The 13,851-nt window shown below is 32.5% G+C and overlaps 1 protein-coding gene across 3 annotated transcripts in view; it reads left to right on the plus strand.

Annotated features, from left to right (window-relative positions):
* Window positions 1–13,851, plus strand: part of fig4a (FIG4 phosphoinositide 5-phosphatase a) — a 77,975-nt gene that overhangs the window by 49,490 nt on the left and 14,634 nt on the right. For all 3 annotated transcript variants that reach the window (XM_067384524.1, XM_067384526.1, XM_067384525.1), the window contains exons 17-21: window positions 2,902–3,040; window positions 5,844–5,902; window positions 7,595–7,742; window positions 9,868–9,951; window positions 12,480–12,675. In XM_067384524.1, coding sequence (XP_067240625.1) covers window positions 2,902–3,040; window positions 5,844–5,902; window positions 7,595–7,742; window positions 9,868–9,951; window positions 12,480–12,675 — 626 coding nt within the window. The remainder of the gene's footprint in view (window positions 1–2,901; window positions 3,041–5,843; window positions 5,903–7,594; window positions 7,743–9,867; window positions 9,952–12,479; window positions 12,676–13,851) is intronic.

Here is a 13,851-nt window from a genome sequence, read left to right on the forward strand (position 1 = left end):
TTATATTTTAGACACAGTATTGTTAATATTGTTTGTTTTTTTCTTTATTTCGTCAATGAACATTTCAAATGATGAACAGCAGAGCAGTCCCCGTATGCAACAGACAAATGTTTTTATATATACTGACTGAATCCGCGTTTAAAACGAATGATTAAATGACCCAATCAATAAATAATCGTTCCTGAATGAATCAGTCATTTGAACAAATCGGTTGAATGAATGACTCACTCACTCACTCGTTAAGACAGTGACTTGCTGCCACCTACTGGCAGTTTAGTGTCATATTTAAAGTACATTTTAATTAAAAAGTTAAATATTATTTCAATATTGAATTACATTGTAAATGCTGTGTAAATATACTAATACCACTTCTCATTCTGTGTCACCTCTGTATCGCAAAGATGGATTTTGTTGATAATGATTTCATTTGATTGGTCCTATACTCCTACTAGGCTAGTATTCATTTTTATTTCTTCAGGTCTTAAAAAGCCTTAAATTTGACTTTAAAACGAAATAAACAAAGTAAAAATTATTTAGACTGATATATTTTTTTCCCCCCTAGGATTCTATAAATATTGTGATATATCGATATTGTGAATTTTTTTGGTCACAATAAACCCGGTGTGAAAAATCTAATATCGTGACAGCCCTAATATGAGCTTTATTATTAAAAATGTTACACTGCAAAAGGGTATTTTTGTCTTGTTTCCAGTACAAATATACTGTTTTAAGAATATTTAGATATTTGTACTGGAAAACAAGACAAAATCACTGAGGAAGAACGTTATTTTTGCAGTAAGGAAAGGGTTTGACATCCATTGTATTTTGCTCAGCTGATGGTCTCTTCTCCACCTTTTTAGACGTTCTTCAGACTGCTTTTCCTTTTATTTTCTCTTTGCTGTATTTATAGCATCCTCTCATTCAAGGGCTCATTTTAACTGCGCATAAGTTCTCCTGAAATGAATCATCGTCGCACACATGCTGTTCTTCAAGACACTGATGTTATATTTTAAGATTACGAGGGTTGTGTTTACAGGTGAATGCTGTTTTTCACCCCAAAGTCTAAAGAAAAATGATATCGCATTACAAAACGAAGCCTATTTTAGCACCATTAACATTAATAAAGATTGATATAATGTTAATGACAATGTGAAATCTTTTAAATCGTGAGATTTTTATGATGATTAATGAACACACACTGTGTTAAATTCACTGTAGTATCATCAGGCGTTTCCCTCTGATGTTTTCTGGGTGAACAACGCTCGTCTTGGATCTCATCTCAGCTTTATTTAATTACAAAGATGCTGAAATGGCCTTGAGGGATAATGAGGAATGAGTCTAATTGCGCTCAGTGCTTGTCGATTAACGCTTTGTTTCAGCGGGCCGCAGCACATGGACACGTGAGCGTGACAAACTGATCACACTTTTATTATGAAAAATAAAGTCTTGGCAACTGAAAATAGATGCAAACACTTTTGCATCTGATTGTTTTACTTTTGTTGGTCTCACTGGTGATTTCCAGTCTCTCAACTGCTGTTTTAATGATTTTTTTTTAATTGCCATCACAAAAATGGTTCATGTTGCTGATGCGTTTGTATTTTGGCTGCGTGCAATTATGATTAAAGGACAAAAACAATTAATATAAAGTAAAACAGCACTTTTCCAAATGAGTAGTTTTTATATAAAATAAAATATTAAATAAAATACAGTTAATTAAAATGCATAATAAAATATAATACTATATAATAAATTTAAATAATAAAATAAAAAATAAAATTAACAAAAAATTTACTAATTAGTATGCATGTAAAAATATTTGCTTTGGTTAAAACATCTGCCAAATTGTTAAATATAATGTAACTGTAAAATAATAATATTAATAAAATTAAACGATTAAAGGACAAAAATAATAAACAAAGTAAAGTGGCACTTTTCCAAAAAAGTAATGTTTAGTAAAATTAAATAAAATACAGTAAAAAAAAAAAGGAGAAAATATAAAAAAAAAATAAATAAATAAAATAAAAGAATTTAGTAATATGTGTGTATATAATAATATTTGCTTTGGTTAAAATGTTTGACAAATGGTTAAATATATTGTAAATGTAAAATAACGATAATAATCATAATAAAATTAAGTAACATTATAGAATAATAAAATGCATTTAAATAAAATAAATAATAAAATAAAATATAGTTAAATATATTTTAGTTAAAACATCTGCCAAATGGTGAAATATAATATAAATGTAATAGTAATAATAATAATAATAAATTATATTAAATAACAATATAGAATTAATAAAATAAAATGAAATAAATTTAGGTTAAAACATCTGCCAAATGTATAAATGTAAAAATAATATTGAATATAATTATAAAATAAATATATTACAATAAAGAAAATACAATAAAAAAATAAATAAATTGAAAAATAAAATAATAATAATAAAATACATAAACAAAATATAAAATAATTTTATATATAATTTATTTATTTTAATATAAAAAATATATATTGAATGTAATAAAATTGAACGTCTGCCTAATGAAATGTAAATGTAAAATAATAAAATTATATTTAATAACATTATAGAATAAATAAAGCACAATTAAATAAAAAAATAAAATGCACTTAAATGCATTTAGGTTAAAACATCTGCCAAATTAATAAATGTAAATATAAAATCAAACAGAAGATCATGACGCTAGGGACAAAGTCATGAGTTCGAATCCAGGGTAATACTTAATAAAATATATACCTTGAATGCGATGCAAGCTGCTTTGGATAGTAACGTAAAAGTGAAGTAAAACAAGAAAATAAAATGCAGCTTAAACTAAGATTTGGTCAAACAGAAATAACTATTATTTATTAAAAATGTGATGCATGTGTCTCTCTCTCAGATGCAGACCGACAGGACGCTATAAACCTGTTCCTGCAGGTCTTCCAGCCGTCCGAATCGAAGCCTCACCTCTGGGAGCTGCCCACAGACTTCTACCTTCACCACAGTAACACCATGAGCCTCCCGCTCCAGCGACACAGGTCTGAGCTTCTCTACACACCACTACTGTACAGAAAAAGATGGATCTGACAGTCATTTCATGGTGGAAACTATAAGTAAGATCAGTTAGAAGATCTCTAGTGCTACTGATGTTCCCTTAGTAAACAGCACTATGAACTGGTTGGTTACCCGTAAAGCGTGTAAACATCAAAATGGTTTTTCCGTCTCATTTCATTGCCGTCTGCAGCTTCTGGCTCTCTGCAGTTTTATTCGTTTATTGCCATGATGTTAAAGACATGGTCTGTGCGTCCCGTGACCCAGTTTAGTGTCCTCCAGTCGGACGGCGCGTGGCTTTGTGATGACGCTTGCATAATGGAGGATGTGACAAAGACCTGCGCTGATGGTTCGACTATTATCAGACACAAAATGAAATGAGAGGAATCCGACTAACCCGTTTAAAGAAATTGTACATTGACCATTCGTGTTCTAGGACACGCTTGCGTGTTTTTTTTATTCAGTTCGAGTCATGCTGAATTTTATCCCAAAATCACAAGAAAGAAACATATACTTTTAGTTCCTGTTAAGATTTTTGCATTAATGTTTTTTTTTTATAAAAATGAAACATGTTCACCTCAAATTCTCACTACTGTAATGCAAAAAATAATTTGAATTTAAAATTGAAAAGTATATCTACACAATTATATGCTATTATTATTATTAATATATTATATAAATACTTATACTCGTCCTGGAAAACATTGAAAACCTGGAAAATTTGACACTTTTTTTTTTTTTTAATTATTGCCTTTTTTTCTAGTCGAGAACAAAGAGTTTATTACTTGCCTAAAACAATCCCCATTAGTTGCAGAAAGTGTGATGTTCAGGAATGCTGAGTTTTGACACATGAGAGTAGTATTTTTACTTGCAGCAGTTAGCTAATGTTATTAACTGCTCAGATGCATGCAGCGAATGTTAACGCATCTACGTAATTCAGTAACTTGCTAACTACATGTGCATGCATAATTATTATGTAAGTTGATTTTCTGATCATATTTTACCATTTCCAAACCAATCAATAATAATAACTACTATTAATTTTGTATTTAATCATTTATAGGGCTGCAACGATTACTCGCGATTAATCGTTTGCAAAATAAAAGTCTGTGTTTACGTGATATATATGTGTGTATTCTGTGTATAATAATTATGTATATATAAATACACACACATACAGGTATAAAGTTTAGAAATATATGCATGTATTATAAATATATATATATAATTTTTTTTTTTATATATTACATATAAACATAAATATTTTAATATTTTTGCAAACGATTAATCGTTGCAGCCCTAATCATTTATAAGTGATATATAATTGTTCATGAAACAATGAAAAACGCCTTATATTCAGGTGTGTATGTTTTCTTTTACAGATAAAATGAGCCAAAAAGAGATTTAACACAGATTGAAAGGTCAAAAACTAATAAATGCCCATGAGAAGGATGCAATACTAGAAATTGCAAACTTAAAGCATGACCAATGGACAGCAAAATGCTCATTGGGTCAGCAGAATTAAGAATTAAGGTGAAACCATCAGGAACCCTTTAGTCTCCAGGGCCCGGTTTTTCAAAAGTAATCCACTAGGATTTTGGATAACGGATTGGATCAAATCTTGAAAATGTGTTTTTCAAAAGAAAGAACGGATTACATAATCGGATTAGATCACGTAATCCAATCTTGGTTTTGATCCGGATCAAACCTTTAGTTTGGGTTTTTCAGAACTTTTTTGTAGGATTTGGATCACTTTGATCCAAAAAAACAGGATTATCCTGATCCCAACAGGGGGTAGGATTTCAAGGTGGATTCCAGGAGGAAAATGTAGTAAAACTTTAAAACTAGTCAAAAAATACAACATTTTTATCATGTAATATACATACACATTTGCTCTTGATTAGTTTAACTGTTAAAGTAATAAATTAAATGCAGACATTAATCTACATATTTAGCCTTTCGGTAACCTACTGTGAAGTAAAAAGAAATTTTGGTGCCATAAAACAATCCCTAAACAGCTGTAAATATCCAACAAAAATATATTTAATTCAAAACCCATATTCTTTCTGTCAACATGTCCCTTTAGGGCCTCCGTAGAGCACTGGGAATCCAGATTTGGTGATCCTGAAAAGTTCCTATCTGGATCAGATTGATCCAATCCGATGTTGCTTTAAAAAACTGGCTCCAAAAGTAAGATGGATTACGTGATCACGGATCGCAAAAAAAGGATTACTAAATCCGGATCAATTTTATCCGGATTAAACCTTTTGAAAAACCGGGCCCAGAAGTTATATCACGCAATTCTGCAATTATTAAGTCTTTTCTTAGAATTGTGAGACGTAAACTCAAAAAATGTAAAGTAAGTCTCAATTACCTTTTTTTTTTTTAAAACATTTTATTCTGTTAGCAGAAACAAGCTTCCATAGTGGTAATGTATGATTAAGAGCTCTTATTAAAACTGATTTCATAGTCAAATCATGGCAATAAACTGTAGCTACACCTTTTACAGACTTAGAGAGCAATATATTAGGCTACTTTTTTACGTGATCCCAGTCTTTTATTCCTGTTGTGGTAAAGTTGAAAATGTCCTGGAAAATGATCACTGAAAAATAGTGGGAACAGTACTGAGGTGACACCATGTTACTTTGATATGATGTTCATATACTTCCATATTATATAGTGACACCATGTTATTTTGGGAAGTTGCAGCAATAGTATAGTATTACCCTAGTGTAACTTCCCAAAATCACTATTGTACAGTTTTCATTTCATGATGTTTTTCTCCTGCAGTTACACGCACTGGTGGTCTGACGGAGTGCTGACATTCCTCCCGTTACCATATGATGAAGGTGATCACTTTATGCAGCCATAAAGAGCGATATGAGAGACGTGTGGTTACATATTAACTACAAACATTGTGCCAAACCCAAAATTGGTGATTTTCGTTTTTTTGCAGAATCTGTTAGTTGAGATCATGAAGAAGCCTTTCCGTGTTTGAGATGGCAGTATTGGTCTATTTAAAAGCGTACATTTTGAGGTTGAAATCGGCTTGTTTTTCGGAGATTCTAGCACGCAGTAGGGGCGTGTCATTGTCTGTGTGTATTTCCATACTGGGAAGCGTGGCTACTTACTATGCAGCGCTCTGGCCGGCTCTAGCTGATATCAACATTCAATGAAGAACCGTGGCCGTTACACCGAAAATGTTTTGAAGTACTTCTTCGACAAGCCGGATGCTTATGAACAAGCGCTCACTGATTCTGAAGACGATGAAAGCGGCATAATAAGACATTACCTCTCTGGAGTCGGGTAACGCGCCGGCGCATTTTGCAGGATTTTTTCACATTGCAGCAAAACAGACTTAACAAAACAGATTTTTGAAAAATAAAGAAAACTAACATGATGCGTGATCTCTCGTATCCCTCTGAACGAAGTCTGATAGTTCTCAGAAAATGAACTGTAACTTAGTGAATACTAATCACAGAAAAATTATACTTGTGTCTGAAAAAACGTTGAAATGTCAGGTTTTAAATCGTGTAAGTCAAATCGAGAACAAACCTTCTGTGTTTATGTAATCTGTATGAAAAGAGAGCCATGTCAGAAGTCCGTGATTCAGCTCATTATCCGCTAATGCGGCCACGCCCACGGAGCCAGCGCTATTCAGACACAAATTCAGTCAATACATGCATTCATCGTCTCAATCGTGTATTTATTGTCTTGAAAAGTGTTTTGAATAGCCATAGTTAGCGATCTCTGGCCTCTGTTAGTCCAGTTAGTTCCTGGATTGCCTATTCTTCTTTAACAGGCTTCTCATGTGAGAACATTTCATGATTATAGTGACCAAAATGATCACGGTTATCACAGAATCCTGTTCAAAAAGTCAATTCACCAAGTTTCATGTGGAAAACCAGCAAATAACATAAAATTAGCATCAATATGTACTTTTTCTTTACATAAACATTAAAATAATAACATTAAAAATGATGGGCAGATTTTAAAGTGTCTTACAACAATCTACAATGCACAAGTTCAAATAGAGTTTTGACAAAAAAAGTCACATATTTCAGCCTCTAAATCATTTTAATAAAAGTCAAAAAAGATAAATTACTGACATTTACAATGCACATTAACCTTTATTATTAATAGTATGCGGTCCATGCAGCTTTACAGGGGGTATGGCTTATCTAAATGAGATGTAAATGAGCTCTATTGTCACTCCCAGCAGGTGAGAACAGGCGAGAACTGCAACTTTAGAGGCCTTTTTCTCCCTATAGAGCTTTCTTGAGTGCCTACCTTCAAATGATTTCCATGTGTCACACATCGCTGGAAAGCTTGGAGACTACACTTTCAGAATCTGTGAATAACTCAAAATGCCCCAGAACCGACTTGTGTCCCTACTTTCCGTGGCTGGTCACATATTATACCCAAAAATTCTTCATACAGTAAAATTGAGCAAATTTGGAACCAAAAATTATTCAGACACTTTGATCTGACCATGTTTTTCTGACCATTGAATGTTTTCTGAATGTGTTTGTCCTTTTCAGCCCAGTGTGAGAGCAACAGAAAGAAGGTCGTGGTGAAGCGTGTGAACAGATATGACGAGAGCATCGACATCTACACAGAGTTTTTCAAGCCGTACGAGCTCACTTCTTTCGACGACACTTTTAGTATCGCCATGACTAACTCTGCAAGGTCAGCGCTGACACATCTGTACATGAACACACGCTTCTCAACAAGTGCTTTTCATGCTGTCACATATTATATATATATAAATAAACTTACAGTACTGTGCATTTGTCACGTCAGTATTTTCACCCCCCAAAAATGAAACAAGACAAACTAAATCCAGAAGAACTTTGGCCGTGTCTCCAAGACGCTTGAAGAAACCTTCTTGCAAAGCTAGCTGAAAAACGATGCACAAGTGTACCTGACCAAAGCTGTTTCAAACGCACAGGGTGGTTGATTTGATTTAATTAATATAAGTTAATTGATAAAATCTATTTATAACAGTGAAAGCATCCTCACTTTACAGCATTTTTACACAAGTGCCCAAAACTCTTCACAGTACTGTATCTTTGCAGGAAGGTTTCTTCAAGGATTCTTCTGGATTTAGTCTACAAAAATCTCACTGAATAATTACAATTAATGGCAAAATGCATGTTTGGAAATGTGAACTGATATTTGACACACTAGAGCAAAAGATATAAATAACTGGCTTAAAACCTTTTTTTGGGAGTGAAAATAGTGACGTGCTTAAGACATTTGCACAGTACTGTGTGTATAAATATATATAATGTGACACGTTAATACATATATCATATATTTGAGGGAAAAACTAAAATAAATATTTGTATTTTTTTTACTTAAATGAATATTAAGGTAAATATTTATTTATTTAAATGAATACTAAATATAAATTTAAATATTAAAGTAAACAATTATTTTATTTTATTTATTGTATATTATTTGTATAAATGAATATTCAAGTAATTATCTAATATATATCTAATAAATATCTATATTTAAATATTTAAGTAAATATTAGGTAAAGTAAATATTGATTATTTATTTTTGTTTGTTTGTTTGTTTAAATGAATATTCAAGTAAATATCAATATGAATATTTAAGTACATATTAGGTAAAGTTTAAATTAATTCCTAAGTAAATACTGATTTATTGATTTTTTTTGTTTGTTTATTTAAATGAATATTCAAGTAAATATCGAATATATCTAATAAATATCTAAATATCTATATTTAAATATTTAAGTAAATATTAGGTAAAGTTTAAATGAATTCCTAAATAAATATAGATTTATTGATTTTTTTTTGTTTATTTATTTAAATGAATATTCACGTAAATATCTAATATATCTAATAAATATCTAAATATAAATATTTAAGTAAATATTAGGTAAAGTTTAAATGAATTCCTAAGTAAATATTGATTTATTAATTTTGTTGTTTGTTTGTTTATTTATTTAAATGAATATTCAAGTAAATATTTAATGTATCTAATAAATATCTAAATATCTATATTTAAATATTTAAGTAAATATTAGGTAAAGTTTAAATGAATTCCTAAATAAATATTGATTTATTAATATTGTTGTTTGTTTATTTATTTAAACGAATATTCAAATAAATATTTAATGTATCTAATAAATATCTAAATATCTATATTTAAATATTTAAGTAAATATTAGGTAAAGTTTAAATGAATTCCTAAATAAATATAGATTTATTGATTTGTTTGGTTTATTTATTTAAATGAATATTCAAGTAAATATCTAATATATCTAATAAATATCTAATTATAAATATTTAAGTAAATATTAGGTAAAGTTTAAATGAATTCCTAAATAAATATAGATTTATTGATTTGTTTGGTTTATTTATTTAAATGAATATTCAAGTAAATATCTAATATATCTAATAAATATCTAATTATAAATATTCAAGTAAATATTAGGTAAAGTTTAAATGAATTCCTAAGTAAATATTGGTGTATTGATTTTGTTGTTTGTTTATTTATTTAAATGAATATTCAAGTAAATATTTAATGTATCTAATAAATATCTAAATATCTATATTTAAATAAACAATACGCATTCGTCGTACATCCAAAACTTCCGCGACGTAGAAATCAATGCCAAGATGTACTATGCGTTGTAGTCGTGGCATATTGTAGAACGTCATCGCTATTTGGACGTACGACGAATGCATATTGCTATCGTCCTGGAAGCTTGTTAATTTACTTTATAAAGTTTAAAAAAAGATTCATATTCATGCTTTCTCTTTAATGTCTTTTATTTCAGGGAGTTCATGCCGAAGACCGTCGGGCTCGATCCCAGTCCGTTTACTGTTCGCAAACCAGACGAGAGCGCAAAGTCTGTGTTGGTGTGAGTTTGAGATATTTGCTCAGTAATTTATCAAGTGCATGGTCCTCTTTATTGTTAGAAAAGCTGTTTTCACCATGTTTTTGTGTGACTTATTCTGCTTTTTTCCATGTTCATCTTTTTAGTGTGTAATGTTGCTGTTTGAGCATGAAAAAGCTCCAATTCTTCTCTATATCAGTGTCAGTGTTTCTGAAACGCCTCCATCTTGAGTTTTCTTCACAATATTCCTCATTTAAATAATTCATATGCAGAATAAAGGGGCGGGGCCTGTTTGAGTTAGTTAGTAGAGTGTTGAAACTGGCGGTTGTGGTAAGGGGCGCGACATTTCCCAAACACAAATCACAACACACTGCTCCAGCCGACCAATCAGAGCACATTGTGCTTTTCAGAAGGAGGGGCTTCACAGAGACAGGAAATAAACAGAGCGTTACTGACAGACTGGGAAGAGAGGAGCTGCAATAATATCAATATGTGAAAAATAATATGCCCTCTTTAAGAAAAACACAAACCAGACAGTGACCCTCTCTGCTGGAAAACCAATCACTGATTTGACGCGCTTGCCTGCATGTGCTCATGTTTTCTAGCGTGTGAATATTTAGCGTGCAGCAGCAGCTGTCTGATGTTGTTCAGGTGTGAACGGGAATCTCACAGGTTGACATTATGTACTTGAAAACAAGTTGATTTTTGCTTTTAATATGCATTTATATTATAAATATTCAGATCCATGTGGCCTGAGCCTCTGTTCCCGGCACTGTTTCCTACAGGATTTTGTTTTCACGGCCACTCAAAAACAATGATGCTGAATATATAATCAGGAGCACCGTTGCTGAATCTCCAATGGCAAAAACAACAATTTTTTGAGCATAAGAGATTTCTTTCAAAAACATAAAATCATACTGATCCCAGATGTTTGAATGGCAGTGCACTGTTAATCGAGTCTTAAAATATTCCTTTATTACACATCACTTATAAATAGAAAAACGAAAACGTTAAGTAGACAAAATCTCCATAAAACAGTTTCAGAAGTTTTGAAAATTAGGCTCACACTTTCAAAGCAGTTCGCAATCACTGAATACCACAGATTTATGTCAAGTGACTGCCGATTGCTAATGATCTAATGACTACTGTTGATAAATGATAATATTGTTTACCTTATGGTATTTCTTTCAGAGAAATTCGCCATTCTAATTAGCGCAGCTTCTTTGTATATAAGGGTTACCACCAGGGTAACCGCTATATTTCTGCTGCATAAGTGCCATGTATTGTATGCAGCGTACTTGTGGTTTTTGTTAACCAGTGGAGTAGAAATATAATCATTTATAATTTTCACATCCTTTCTCTTAAAAAATGTGGTTTAAAGGTTAAAATGTGAGATTTTTATCATTTTATGAAATATTTTTTTGTTCTGTCAACCTGTATTTGAACTGTAAAGTTGTTTAAATCATGTTTTTTACAGTAATTTTACAGTTTAGGATGTTACCATAGATATGTAGGTTCTAAAAAGCCTTAAATTTAATTTTAAACTCTGATACCCTTGATCAGTGCATTGATTAAATCAGTGCCCTAGAATCAAAAATTTAATTTACCTCAGCATAGTTGAACAAGAGTTCAGTATATGGAAATGACATACAGTGAGTCTCAAACTCCATTGTTTCCTCCTTCTTATGTAAATCTCATTTGTTTAAAACACCTCCGAAGAACAGGCGAATCTCAAAATAACACTGACTGTTACGTAACAGTCGGGATCATTAATATGTACGCCCCCAATATTTGCATATGCCAGCTCATGTTCAAGGCATTAGACAAGGGCAGCCAGTATTAACATCTGGATCTGTGCACAGCTGAATCATCAGACTAGGTAAGCAAGCAAGAACAACAGTGAAAAATGGCAGATGGAGCAATAATACATGATCCATGATATTTTTAGTGATATTTGTAAATTCTGTATAATTGCAGTCTGTATAATTCATAAACACAACTTCATTCTTTATAAATCTCTCCAACAGTGTGTAATGTTAGCTTTAGTCACGGAGCACTATCAAACTCATTCAGAATCAAATGTAAACATCAAAATAAATACTTTACTCACATAATTCGAAGCATGCGTACAGTATGCATGACGAACATCTTGTAAAGATCCATTTGAGGGTTATATTAGCTGTGTGAACTTTGTAAATGCACTGTAATATAGTCGAGAGCTCGGTGGCAGGGAGTGCGCGATTTAAAGGGGCCGCAGCCTGAATCGGTGCATAGTTAATGATGCCCCAAAATAGGCAGTTAAAAAAAATTTATTAAAATAAATCTATGGGGTATTTTGAGCTGAAACTTCAGACACATTCAGGGGACACCTTAGACTTGTATTACATCTTGTAAAAACTGGTTCTTGGGCACCTTTAACATTGTAGCAAGACAAGGCCTTCTTGCAGCTTGCATATTCAAATCGGCTCTTAGTGTTTTGTATGAATGTGAAAGGCAAGGATGAGTTGATGCATTTTGCGACCGTTGAATTTTTTTTGTGTTGGTGTTTTCAGTAACAAGTCCAGTAAGGAGGACGGGGTGTTACAGAGGAAGACGGCCGCCAGCGCTCCTCCTCCTCCCACTGAAGAGCAGATCTCCAGCAGTTCTGAGGATGACTCAGAGGATGACCGTGAGGATGACGGGACCGTGTCCCAGCGCTCTACGCCAATCAAGCTGGCCGAGCCGAGCGACAGCATCCGCACACATGAGGTACAACATCCGTTTCCTATTAAACTTTCCACATAATTCAAGCGCTTGACTGTAGCTGCTGTAAAAAAAAATGTATTCATCACACCAGAAATGAAAAGTCAAGTAAAGTGCATTGCATTTTGGGATACAGTATTATACCTACAGATAATTAGGGGCCAAACACTGAAGGTGTGTAGGCACCTGTTGCATCCAATGGTTGTTCTTCTTCTGCTCTATGAGTCTATGGCGGCCCATAGAACCGCTTGTGGGAAAGTTATGAAATTTGGCACACTGATAAAGGTCAGTCTCAACATTAACCACACTGATTTTGCAGTCTCTAGATCAATGCCTCTAGTGCCACCACCTGTCCAAATGTTCACTCATGTTTAACCATCAGGGTTAGAAACAGAATTCCTCTGATTCCTTGGCTCAAGATGTTTCGATTGCAAGTAATTTCTGTTGTGAAAATTTTCCTGCCATTTTGAATTTCCTGAAAAACCTACTTTTTCGAACTCTCATCCTAGGCCGTTGTTCAGATTTTCATGAAAACTGAACCAGATCATCTTCAGACCATGCCGAATTCAAGTTGATTTGTCAAACCGTTTCTGAAAAACATGTGAACGAATTTTACGTAGCGCTTTTGAAAATAGAATTAAGGCTCTATCTCCTCAACGTATACAGACCAATATTGGTCCATGTCATCACAAGCATGACCTGAAGAGACTTGCTGCGTTTTGGCGCAGCATCACCTACTGGTCCAGAGATAGGAAAAATGGCTAATTTTTGCTTCTGAACGCTTTGTCCAAAATTATAGTGATTAAGTGGTTTGATTGAGGGCATTATGGCATTATTCTCATATCGGTCATTTTGGGCGTCAGCCATTTTGAATTTTGTCACAAAATGCTGTATTTTACAAACGCATGAATTAAACTCTGTATGGGTCATCAGCACGATGTCCTGAAGGAGTCTGAGAAGTTTCAGACTAGCACCACCTAGTGGTGAATTTTTTTTTTACATGCATATACCGTTTAATTTTTTCCCAAATTCCGTTTTTTCCGTTTTAATTTTTCTGGATTACGTTTTTTTTTTTTTTTTTTTTTTCGTTTTATTTATTTTTTGACTCCATTTTAATGGTTAAATTCAATTTTAGTAATCAAAAAGCATGTCTAATAATGAATCTTGTCCAATTTACCAACA

The sequence above is a fragment of the Chanodichthys erythropterus genome, chromosome 4 (genome assembly GCF_024489055.1).
Source record: "Chanodichthys erythropterus isolate Z2021 chromosome 4, ASM2448905v1, whole genome shotgun sequence".
Lineage (NCBI taxonomy): Eukaryota > Metazoa > Chordata > Actinopteri > Cypriniformes > Xenocyprididae > Chanodichthys > Chanodichthys erythropterus.